We start from the raw sequence: 13,840 nt of genomic DNA on the forward strand, positions 1-13,840 counted from the left end.
ACGCGCATGCGCATAATTATTTGACAGATAAGAGATCTCCATTATTATTGTGTTTTCTTGCACGTATTCAAAACATAAACATGAGATAAAACTAGTTGTAACCAACGGTTTCGTCCACGATTATTGCCTCATTCATTGTCATTGATTCAAGTACAAAAATACAAATGTAAAATATATAGATAGGTAGACACATAAGCAAACAAGCAAACGAAATAATTCTCTTTCAATCTTTGCAGTTGAATTTAAACGTCGTATTCTTGACGTCGATTTCTTTTTTAAATAACTTTATTACCACGTTACATAAAAAGGCAACGTTTAATATAAAAAATGTATTTACGAAGAGAAAGTAACAAACAAGCCTTGATACAATTCAAGTAAATACGATTGTAAAGATTACATATAAATAAATCCCATTAGCAGAATTAACACCGACATTCGCGCAAAATCTCTCACGTGTAAGAAAATATCTCTCTTTGTAATGAGTAATAACCCTACAATGTTCATATTACAATATATTATAGAGTTTAATATTTGGTTATATAACATTCAAATGCCTTACAAATAAGACATTTTAATAGATATGTATAAAAGATATCTGATTGATATAGAGTTTGTTTTTTATGACGTAGAAATGGCTAAAGCGATATTGATGAAATCAAACACGCAAATAGCTTATAATGCTGATGCGAATAGACTATATCAGTTCTAATAAGTAGATATTTTTCGTAAATTGGAAAAGGTTATTTAACGATATCTTTCAGTTTATAAATTTTAAAACTACAAAATATTTATGTACCTACATATACCTAGGCATTGTCCTCAATACTTCAATAAATAATAAATATCGATTTACCTGTTTCTCTTGTAACTATCTAGAATACTACATAATTAATTGATTTACCTCAATTGTGACGTCCATAAGACCGAATGTTACCTATTTATACCCTCTTTTCGAGAACCCGCCACAAATTCCTCTACCAACTAATTATAATGTCAAAATTGTATGAAGCAGCAATAAATTACTCGGATATATTTAATATTAAATTAAACACTGTTCGCCTGCCGGAACATACTTCATGTTTATTAAATTTGTTTAGTATAATACTAGCCGCCCGCCCTGGCTTCGTTCGGCTTCGATAAAAAAACATTCAGACGCAAAAATGTATTATATAGTAGGATAGAATAATCGTAATCCTTTTCCCTGAGGTGATACAGATATAATATAATATTATTACGTCTACACAATATATTGTTTTACCCAGTTATACCTTGTTTTTTAAGTTATAAGTATTTTCTGTATCTAATGTACTGTATCATTTTTTTGGGAATAAATGTGTTTCTATTCTATTCTATTCTATTCTAATAATATAGTTATAGCTAGATATAACGATGTGCTAAGATGTATTCTTTTATCTATCCGATAGTATCACATCAATGTTAACCTTTCTATATTTTATTATTGTTATGTACATATTTTGTAAAATTGAAGCATGAAAATAAGATAAACATAATCCTTATTTGAAACGTATTAAGATTGTAAATCCAATGTTAGTATTTACTGAAATATAATCCAATCTACATTATAAATGCAAAAGAAACTGTTTGTTACGCTTTCACGGCCAAATTGACGGTTCAAATAGGATGAAATTTTATGTGACGATAGTTCGCAAACTAGACAACATAATATAAAGCAAAGCAAGGTTCTAAGAAAACTGCTTGAATGTTGTAAAATTACCTTTTTCAGAAAAATATTATCGCTCTACCAAATTGAATATGGATGAAAATGAAAATGAAAATGATAAATAGACTGATAAAGTTGTTATTGAGAAGTTGTAATCAAACTGAATATCAGTAGTGCAATTAAGGAAAAGGGTTGACGCCTTGCATACTCAAAATAGATATGAAATAGCCATTCGACGCAAAAACATTATATAAATAGCAGCTTTGAGCATAATAAACAAACTATAAACGCGAGATTACAACATAATAGTGTAGAAATCGGATTAAATTAATTGTATTTAAGTTTATTAAAATAAACACAATGCGATGCGCTTTCGCTTCAGGCGAAAAGGTCGCTATATCCGATCCCGGTTAAATATTTACTTGACTAACTAATGGTGAATCAATTAATATATTTACATATCATTAAAATGCACAGGCACAATAACACCACAAATGGGTATTGATAAGACCTCAATTTAAGTAATGAAGTTTATTGAAATGTTTTATTTTATCGAGTTAAACACTGCTTAAAAGAAACGTAGTGAAAATGAAAGTATAAAGGAGAGTCAGTAACATAACAACTCCAAGTGCATTTGTTGCGTTTCAACATTGTTAACATCGTTACACGACCAATAATCTCTGAGTGCAATGGTAATTAATTCTTCGGGGAAATAATTAACTTTATAATTAAGTCACGCCGGGCCGATACAGCCTCCAGTCTGAATGGCCAGAATTATTTACTTTCCCGGCATCATAAAAACGAGACCAGCATACAGACCTATTTCTTTTCTCGTGTAATGCCTCTCGCCGTTGTGCGAATTGGTTCCGAAAGCTTGTCCCATGATGTACACAACAACAATGTGTTAAACTTGTATAAAATAAACAAATCACTCTTCACTGCACATAATAGCACGTCTGTCCGCTGCGACGGTCCGCCCGCGACTGCCGCTCGCCGCCCGCCGCCGGAGCGCCACATACGTCAGTGTGACCGATAATTTTTGACCCGTATCTTCCAGATGTTTACATACAGATAGCCACTGTGACCTAGGTCGTGATAATTTGGTGGTTACAGATAATCTCCATTGTACGAATGTGGGTTACGTTTTGATAGTGGCCAGTGACAATAGATGGAAACGTAAATATATTCTGAAAGTTCCGATAGAGCTGTTTAGTGTTTACGTTATCTCGTTAGAGCGATTCTGCGCTCAGGAAAATTAATCAATGCACGTGTCCACGCATATGATTCGGCTGAATGCAGAATTGAGAAAATTGAATGCATTTTCTCTATATGTATTGGGCTCTATCAGTAATATGTGTTATCGATCGATGTTTATATGTAAAAGAATATTAAATAATCAGTGGTAAAATAAACTAATACAAACGTAGTAGAAAACTTGGATACTTTTCACACTTAAGGCCGATTTTTCAATGCTTGGATAAAACTTATCAGTAGTTTTATACATTATTCGACGAATAAGTTTTATCCAAGCATTGAAAAATCGGCTCTTAATCTGCAAAGTTTATTCTAATGAACTTGAGCATTGAAGAAAAATTGTGAATTCAATAATATATCAATTACTACATTATACACGATTTACTATAAATTATAGGTACCTAGCCAATTTATTTTACAAGTTTGCCTATGAAAAATAAATAAAAGGTAGTGAGTGAATACATAAAAATATGAAATGCTTCAATAGACATTAGACAGCATGAAATGATGCAAATCTCTCTCAGCTCCGTGAAGTATGAAAGTATTCAGACGCAATCGAATGGAAAATAGCATCTCACTATTTGTATTTTTCTCAGTCGAATCTTTATGTGGTTTCCCATATACAATAGTTTCAAAGGTCACTCGTTATTTTGAAATTGAAGTTTATTTTGTTTACTTATTGTGTATTATACAATATTCTTTCCATGGAGACTACTTCACAAAATTTATTTTTACCAATATTATTTCAAGCTTCGTCTAGTTAGAAAATTTACATCTTTCTGAAGGACCTGAAAACGAAATTTAATTTAAGTTTAAGACAACTGAATTTTTTTCATAATTCATATCTTACTTAAAGTTCAGTTGATAAAATCGTAACCTTCGTAACATTGAGTTTCTCATAATTGTGTCATACTTACGTAGTAACTATTTCATCATTTACTAATCATTGGTTATCCAGAGCGGCATTACACCATTAGTTATTATTATCAGAGTAATTAACGTTATTTTTCTTGTACTGTTTACATAACACTCTATACAAAGGGCTCGGTAATCTGTTACAAGGACCCTTGTTGTTCCGGTAAAACAATCTTAAAATAATAATAATTTTAATATATCCAAAATGTCAAGGGTAAAAGGATAGCACATAGGGTATTGAATAAGCGATCTTATTCCATGTAATTACAGTCTTATTCTCTTTCTTTCGTATAAGATAGTTAAAAATCTGTTTCAAGTCAATGACACTTCATTGTGCACCTTCGCAAAGTGCGAATATAATTGATTTTTTATTAAATTTACATCAGCTATCGGATAGCAACTCGAAGCAACCACCAATTCATTTTTTGTCAAACAACTACGAAGTTATTAAAGCTAATTCTTTATAGGTATCTATTTTAAAATGATCCTTATATCGTTGGTTCCACATCACAATGAAAATTTATGGAATGTATGTTTCATACCGATACGTACAGTCAAAAGCATGTGTGTTGATTGTAGAGCGATTACTTATTTAGACCACTAGACAATCCTAGCACATTATGGGACAACTACCCAATGGTCAGCGTTGGCCCAACAAATGATCGTCGATGTTTGCGTCCATTACGGGGATTATGAAAAAGCATTTACAATGACGGCCGATCAGACATTTGGGCCCTCTACACTAACGTGATTGCCTCTAGGCTCTAGCCCCTCTCATTAAAAATTTTACTACATTTATTATTATTTATATAAACGCTATAAATAGTACATTATCATATTGATGATTCAGTCAACTATAAGTTGTAAAATGTAATCTCTTTGTTCAAACACCAAATGCGCAGTTGTAGACTTGATTTATCTATTTAGTTATTCGTTCAGAATAAAAGCCTTTTTACCTATTTCTTGAACAATTCCTATTTGTTGATCCCATTTATTTATTCGACATGAAAACTAACGTCAATATATCCTTGTTAAACTTTGATCCTATCCGTCCCTTCGACTGTAAGGTCAGCAACAAACTAATAATATTTTCCGATTTTCATTCTTCTTCTCAATGGTTCAAAAGGTCATGTGCTTATCTCTGAAACTTGTGTCTACGATTTATTATATAATCGCTTAAAGAATAAATTTCAACAATGTATGCGAAAATCAAATACCCAAAAACTACTTACGGTATTTATTCAATTACATTTTAACCCAAGACAGCATTTAACTCACTGATCGATACATCAGTTCATAGCACAGTTCATAGCCTTTAAGAACCTACAGGCTACAAGGTTTTAACAAAGTAGGTATAGGATCCTAAACAAAGCTTCCATAAAATCAAATTTCAATATCACTGAAGATTTAACAAACTCTCACTTTATAAACGACTCATATTAAGTTATTAACTGAAAAAAAAACTCTTAAAAGTAATACGTCGAGGTAAATCTCCCCGTAACTCGTACATCTTTATGAACATAGAATTTTCGAGTAAAAACTGGTATAAGCTGAGGTAGATTAAATTGATGCTCATATTAAATTTTTAAAAAGATGAGAGTATGAGAAGATGTTTATTACCGTATACGTAACTAATATGTACACTAAATAAGTAATTTTAATAATATGTGTTTGGTTACTTTGTGGAAAGAAAACTAATTAATAAACACCTAGGTATTTCGAAAATTCTTCCATCATCATAGACTTACATTGTTTTAAGTTTATTATTATTTCAGTTTGTGTTTCATGTCAAGCAAAGCTAGGACATACATCTAGTTAATAATAAAATCCAAAGTCCAACAACCACTACAAAATTACTTGAGAACATTGCACACATTCAAACAATATCGTTATCAGCGGTGTTATTCTAACACTTAATTTCATATTAAGCAAATCACGTGCATTGTCACAATACCCGGAATAATTACGAAGATTTCTTAGAAACTCGATAGCGTATGCTTGTTCAATGCAAGTTATATCGACTTTCTTGCATGCTATTGTATTTTACACCTATTATAGCTCCATCTATAGAGACCACAAGTGTAGTACAGTGGAAAGGGTTCGTAGAAGCAATGGGTCCTTGGTTAATACAAAGTTAGTCTAGTTAATACAAAGATCTGGTCTGGCAAGACTAAGACAAGATACTTATCACAATATTCATTTGTACTAGTAAATGAGTCTTAAATATATTATTAAACACTTGACCGTAATTTGAAGCTTACTTCATTGAGAAGGTACCTAGCTTTTTCCGCCTATTTTTCCCTCTCTTTCCGTTGTATGTATGCTATCTCTCTCGCACACCTCTCCACCAGGTGGCGGGGCGCACGATAATGTCGGGCGCTGGATGTTTTTCATTGGCGTCTAGCTTCCGCCGCGAGAAGGTTGTCTACAAGACTACAACCTTGGTGCTATTAAGTATTAAGTATTGCTTAAAGCAAGTGCTAAAAGTGTTAAAAAGTGTATCCCGTCGGATCGGTACAGTGAGTTATTTTTACATCTATTCTAATAATATTTTACTTAAAAATGAGTAAAAATCTTTAAAGTCAACGGTATAATCGTTGGACTTTATTTAAAATGCTGAGGTTTTTAATGAATCCTTCAGCAATAGTTTATTTTTCAATATGCTTCAATACTTAATAGCATGAATAAAGATATTTAAAATTAACGATACAACCGTTACATTTTATTTGAAATAGTAACTTTTCTTTTGTAATATTTCATTATGCAATATGTAGTATGTACTAATTAATATTTGAATTTTTAATACTGTGAGTAAAGCTATTTTAACGGTGTTACCGTTCGGCTTTACTCAAATCGTTAATATTACTTTTGTGATTATTTGATATTACTAGATATATCAAATACCCTCTCTTGTATATAGATATTTTTAATATTTTATTTCATTTTTAATAATGTGTTTTTATTACAAGGGTACAAGTGAATTTTTCGTGGAAAAATTACAATTAATACTTAGTATGGATATGAGCCAACTCAAAGCTTTACAGGCATACAATCCATTGCTACGACTTTATTACATTGTCGTTATCGCTAGGAACGGTTCGGAATTCCTATCATAGTTTATTACTAAAAATTATCGAACGAGATGAGTCAGCTCCAAGAAGTCACGACATGTCAGAACATGTTGTGATATTATTTTATAAATCGTACGGGAGTTACCGCTCAACTGAATAATGATGGAATTCGCTCATGTATAGTAGATACGTACCATGAATGTTCCACACATTCAAAACTATCCCCGTAGTCTATACGTGTCCTTTTATGAGTATTATTCTGATCCGTTTTTATGTGAAAATAGACATATTACACACGGCTAATTTGATTGAAAATTACGTTTCCTATGTTCAAATGATGCAACTTTTTTGTTAAAACGAGTAAGTACCAAAAATTTTACAATTAAATTCTTTGGTTTACTGAACTTGTGCTGAAAGGGTTATCGTATAATAATTATCGAGATATCTTAATATAAATTCGATTTAGATACACTTATTTCAAATGATTTACAATTCACTTCTAACGTTTTAGAATAATATTATAAACTTGTACACCTTGACAAAAAGTAAAAAATTGCGGGTGAGTGGAGATTATTTTGTGCAATTAAATATAACGTCCTACGACGGTATGGTTGCGTTCGTAAGGAATGTTAACGGATATAAAGCAACTAAATGTTACATCGATTGCATGAACAAAAATAAATATGAATCGAAGTTCATTTTAAAATTTAGTGAATTGATTTGAATTATGAATTTATTAAATGTCGCTAACATTGGAAAATAAGTTAAAGGACCTTGTTAATTGCTATATTATTTAAATGATTATTTACTGCTATTTTTATATTAGCACTAAGGTGTATTCTTGCTCGAAGCAGAATACATAAATGTGGCCACTACTCCTCGCAGGGGTTAGCCAGGTCAAATTCACCCTCGCAGGGTGTCTCTTAAGCATTTTTTGGCAGGCCCTACTTATTTCTAGTTACAAACATCCCTCGCGCAGCTGTCGCTCGCAGGAAAATGGTGCAAATATATATCGGCCCTCGCGGGGCTTTGATTACAATCGTCCCTCACGGAAAAGATGGTGCGAATATATATCAGCCCTCGCGGGGCTTTGATTACAGCCGTCCCTCATGGAGAAATGGTGCAAATATATATCAGCCCTCGCGGGGCTTTGATTACAACAGTACCTCACGGAGACATGGTGCAAATATATATCAGCCTTCGCGGGGCTTTGATAACAACCGTCCCCACGGGGAAATGGTGCAAATATATATCAGCCCTCGCGGGGCTTTAATGGCGATTGGTGCAAATATATAAAGGATTGATCATTAAAATGATCATAGATATTTGCTTTTGTCAACGAGGACCCACGAAAGAAGTTTTTGGATATGACCGTATCGGATCTTCACTCTTCTAAGGTAGGTAGAAAAAGGTTTTGAAATCTACTTCACAGTGGGCAGTATAGTAAATGACCTAATAAATACAATAAAGGTTAGATACGTCAAATAATGGGCGCATGAAATTGATACTTCGTATCCTAAAAGTTTACGCTTCAGGAATCAGGAAACCACCATTGGTTTACCAATTATGGAAATTGGAAATGAACAAATTGTATTTACCAATGCAAAGCCTAATCGCAACAAAGGAAGGCGAGTCGGATCAAATATCATCTCGCAGATGATTTGTGGCGGTGGTTTCGAGGATTGTCACCAAGCCTTGTGTTAACGGTATGTTTGGTATCGTAATTAAATGGCACTAGCCGACCAATTTTCATATACAAACATCGGAAGAGATTTTTTATTCGCAAAGCGATTGAATGTAACAAATGACGATTGATTACGTATAGTTGACCTCTCATAGGCCTATTTTAGTTGCCCGGTCTTGTAGGCAATTTATTTGACTCGTTTTTCAACCCATTTGACCTCATTATTGCACCCATGAGATTTTTCTTCGGGGCTCAAACAATAAATCGCTGAGGGATTAGGATAATCGTTTGTTAGACAAGTTTTTTGTCATCCCACCAGGATTATTATATTGTATAATAAAGTTATATACAACTATTAACGTAAAACGTTTAAGTACTCAACGAATGCTGAGAATACTGACTGTTGAGTTACATAGGATAGAGGATAAATAACGGAAAGTCAATCTTTCCAAACAAAAGCCTCTTATTATTAGATATTACTTGGAACCCCTACCCTTAACGAGAAAGCTCTGCCAAATGACTTCTCATTTCTTTGCTTTGAGGGGGGGGGGGGGGCAATAAATGAAATGTACAGGCTATACGGCTTTTAAAATATAAGTCTGGTAAGCGAACTAAACTTTGCTGGTTTAGTTCTTGCTATATCGCTATCCGTGCCTGCTTCTCGTGTTTACGGGTGAATTAAGTTTACCAATAGTCATAAATGCAATGCTATTCAGAGGATATACTGCATTTAAAACATGACAAAGTCTGGTAAGCGAACTAAACTTTGCTAGTTTAGTTCTTGCTATATCGCTGTCCGTGGCTGCCTCGCGTGTTTACGGATGAATAAAGTAATGTCCTGTCTTCGCATCCACAGCTAACTGTCCTATACTGTCATAATCTTAACACAGATTCATTCGACATAGCTCCCCACGAGCTCAGTTCTTCATTTTTGCACTCGCACAACTGTGGACAACACAAGAGCAATGCCTCCATTGGTAGCAGTTACAATCAAGGGATAACTAACCTTAGGCTAGCCATATTACGGATGTTGGAACAACCGACTATATTCAGGGCAATTTTCTTTGTTCAGTGTAACGTTTAGACTGTCGTAGCATTCCTACGGAACAAAGATGGGATCAGATCTGCATCCTTAATGCAGTTAATCGAAAGGAGATACTTTCAGACGACGATAGTATTCAAAACCCACCATATTCCTTAACATAATAATGCATAGTTAAGCTTATAATCTCTCTTGCCATTATCCTGCAGCAGAATTCCTTGGCGATAATTTATCCTCGTTAGAACGAGCAAGGGTTGTTACGATAATATGAGAAATTCTAGTCAGTTAGAGACCTGAACGACGCGATAGAGTACCGCTATTTCAGTACTAGTAACACCTAGAAGGGTGAAGGTATTCTGGAAAGCGGAACTGAAGGCCCGGTCAGCAGCATCAGCCACCTAATAGACAGTGTTCAGTGCTGCACCACTATAATCTGCAAAATGACTCTGACGGTATGAAAATGTGGAGTACATTTTCAAAATATCAAATGATATAGTTGGAATAAAAATCCTATTTGCCTCCGTCTATCCAAAAGACATACGGAGTAGCTAGTAGTAGTTGGTTGAATTAGAATAAAGTAACTATAGTTAAAATCCTTTGTTACTGACTGGATAAATTTGGCTCTTTTCCTATCTGACGTTCATATAGCTGTTGACTGCCTAGTGTTGTGCACAAACACTATTATTATAAACTAGCGGTCCGCCCCGGCTTCGCTCGTGGTACTTACGTTTTCTCTACATAAAAACCATCCTCGTACTTCAAGGAATATAAAAAGAATTATCGAAATCGGTTCAGCCGTTCTCGAGTTATGCGCTTACCAACACATTTTGCGATTCATTTTTATATAAGTACTAGCGGTCCGCCCCGGCTTCGCCCGTGGTACATATTTACGTTTTCTCTACATAAAAACCATCCTCGTACTTCAAGGAATATAATAAAAAAAGAATTATCGAAATCGGTTCAGCCGTTCTCGAGTTATGCGCTTACCAACACATTTTGCGATTCATTTTTATATATAAGATAAGAATAAGAAGATAAGTCACGTTATGTAGTCCCGAGGCTTTCGGTATATAAGTTCTGATGTAAATCATAATTATATCTTAAAACCGAATTGATTAAAAGTAACGTACTTGGCTGTAGTAATTGCAGTTTTGGGACACAGATAAGCTCCTTATCATTTTAGTCTCTTAAGTTCAGTATATTTGTTTCCAGTACAGAGTTTATGACCTATCAGTTTTAAATAAATAATTCATGCATTGTACTGAAAGTACTAGCCATGTTTAGATTATGATTGGTGGCGTTGGCTCTAAACATTAATAGCGCACGGTTTGGTTGGATGTTAAAAATCTGTATTATAATTAAAACCGTTTACCTGTTTTGATATTTTATTGCCTTATTCAAGGGGTGACCTTTTAAATTTATTTCTGACCCCAAAAGTAAGGACCAAGTTCTCTTCTTGTCCGCTTGTAGCAGGTTAGGTTAAAACTGTGTGAGTTGAGACAGTTGGTAATTCTATGTTAAGATGATTCAATTGTGCTTCTACAGAGTTCTAATTGAATAAATAAAGGTTTGAGTTTGAGGTATTTTTGCCTCGTCGGGATCAGCTGTTGCTTCATTTTGTAAGTAACATCTAAATGCGTAATTGAAAGTCGTTACTGGCGCTTTTGCAGATTTACGCTAAAGATAGTGAAAATTGTAGTAACTTTAACTTTTCAAGCCCAAAAGGTTAACTAAGGTACGCTTGAACCAATCTCATAAGTTCTAATACTTTTAATCATTATGATTAACTTTTTGGTTCTTATTTGATTAACTTTTCATCTGGGATTGTTAATATATTATATAATATAAAAATTTGTGTGATTTATTGGTAGGTATGCTATCTGCACACCTTACTCTTTCAAATAAAGAAATAAGTAATTACTTATGTATTCAAATTCACATTGGCGTCCATATATTGTACACCAGGTGGGTAACAAACAGGTCTCAATGAAGTAAGCTTCAAATTACGGTCAAGTGTTTAATAGCTGTGTTTTACCTGAAAATAAAACACATATTAAATACTTACCTATATTTGAAGCTTACACTTAACGTCCACCTGTTGTGGATTTCGACTCAATGAAAAACATCCAGCGCCCGACATTATCGTGCGCCCCGCCACCTGGTGGAGAGGTGTGCGAGAGAGATAGCATACATACAACGGAAAGAGAGGGAAAAATAGGCGGAAAAAGCTAGGTACCTTCTCAATGAAGTAAGCTTCAAATATAGGTAAGTATTTAATATGTGTTTTATTTTCAGGTAAAACACAGCTATTTTCATATGTAGAAGATTAGAGCGCAATGAACTCCAATCAAATATTACAATTTATTGATACATTCCCGCAATCAAAGGAAAATTTATCATTTCAATCACCACACAAATTACATAAAACATTTCATATTCAAGATACGTGACTTGATTGCCGCCATATTATCTCACTAGATTTCCGCCCGCGGCTTTGCCCGCGTTGGCAAAGGAAAACCCGCATAGTTCCCGTTCCCGTGGGATTTCCGGGATAAAAACTATCCTATGTGTTAATCCAAGTTACCCTCTATATGTGTGCTAAATTTCATTGTAATCGGTTCAGTAGTTTTTAAGTGAAAGAGTAACAAACATCCATACATCCATACATCCATACATCCATACATCCATACATCCTTACAAACTTTCGCCTTTATAATATGTATTAGATTACATCCATTTGAGTATTATCTTTTATGAAACTCAACACTTTGTCAAGTTGAACACACGACGATATATTATTATCATTAAATCTAAATTCATAGCACTTGTTACGCATTCGAATAAAAACCTTTTGATAATAATTTAATATCTATTAGTTACGTGAGCGTATAACCGAAATGCCCTACCTTCGATTATTACTACTATAGAATTACTTACTTGTACACTTATAAGTTATACACCGATCGCCTCCTTGGTACAGTGGTTGACGCGTGAGCGTAGCAACAAGAAGTCCTGGGTTCGATTTCCGGTGGAGACGAAGAAAAACAATGTCTCGGTCTGGTCGGACACGGAAGGTTGATCACCTACTTGTCCCCAAAAGAAAATCGATCAGTGAAACAGATATATAATGTATAAGAGAACACGAAGCCAGAATATACCAGGTTTCACAATATAAGCCTTACACACACACGTGCCATATAAAAGCATTAATTTATTCACAACAGTGTTTTCACAGTTCACTACAAAGGCTAGTACAAACAGACTGCGAAATGAATCCGACGCAATCCGAATTTAAGAGCTTGCTGTTTATTTTCACTACGGGACCTATACGCTATTATTTACCATCTCATGAAAGTTAATTTTTTTATCAATCATCTATGTATTGATAAAAAAATTAACTAAACGCAAAACCGTAGAGGAAATACTTTGCATATTCCCGGTTCTAATGCATTCTAAAACATGTTTTATTTATTTTCTATAGGTGCATATATCCGATAGGTACATGCGGAAGAACATATTCTTTTTTTATCAAACGAGGTTTGAAATAGAAAAAGAATAAAATATATTTCTTACGTCATTGTTCGATATCCCTACGGAGCAGAAAAAACAAGTGGACTTTTCCTGTTCCGTCGTTCATCGAAAGATACTCTGTAATTGAGTTTTATTCTTTTGTAAAATAATATGACTGTAACATTTCTTTAGTAAAACGTAAATATAGTTTACAATTGTTCACGTTATAGAAAGTGCGTCTTTCTCAATAATTTATAGAAATGATTTCATTTTATCGTAAATAATGTTGCTTATGAATATAAATTCATACTCATGATAACAATTACAACATTGTGGTTTACATTATGACATGCACATTATTTGCATATGATTGTACAATGCAACCTTCTCTTACCGCCGACGACGCTTTAAATTATATTCCAAACAAAAAAACGTGTAATATAAAATCAAAAGCATGTTATTAAAACAAGGCAACTGCAGTATTTGTTGCTGTATACTAAACCTACTTTTTCGATATCCATGAAAATGTTAACTATAACATTATTACGACAATATTACATATAATAAATCTGTAGAAGGGTCAATTCTGTACATTGAAAATATTAAAAAAATAAATAGCAGGGGGTGTTACTGGATCGATACCAAACCCAAATATGTGATTAAAAAAATTTTTGTCTGTCTGT

At 33.7% G+C, this 13,840-nt stretch overlaps 1 protein-coding gene across 3 annotated transcripts in view; it reads right to left on the reverse strand.

Moving 5' to 3' along the window:
• LOC149903731 (E3 ubiquitin-protein ligase znrf2) overlaps positions 1–13,840 on the reverse strand; it is a 108,339-nt gene that overhangs the window by 53,248 nt on the left and 41,251 nt on the right. The window contains exon 1 of one of the 3 annotated variants that reach the window (XM_090107771.1): positions 2,501–2,685. The exons of the other annotated variants lie outside the window; for them this stretch is intronic. Within the exon in view, the coding sequence (XP_089963897.1) occupies positions 2,501–2,564 (64 nt within the window). The 5' untranslated portion in view covers positions 2,565–2,685. Of the gene's footprint in view, positions 1–2,500; positions 2,686–13,840 lie in introns of those variants that run through there. 3 annotated transcript variants of the gene reach the window in all.

The sequence above is a fragment of the Colias eurytheme genome, chromosome 12, assembly GCF_061535395.1.
Source record: "Colias eurytheme isolate Ceu_HAF_F1 chromosome 12, ilColEury1 Martin Lab GWU primary, whole genome shotgun sequence".
Classification (NCBI taxonomy): Eukaryota; Metazoa; Arthropoda; class Insecta; order Lepidoptera; family Pieridae; genus Colias; species Colias eurytheme.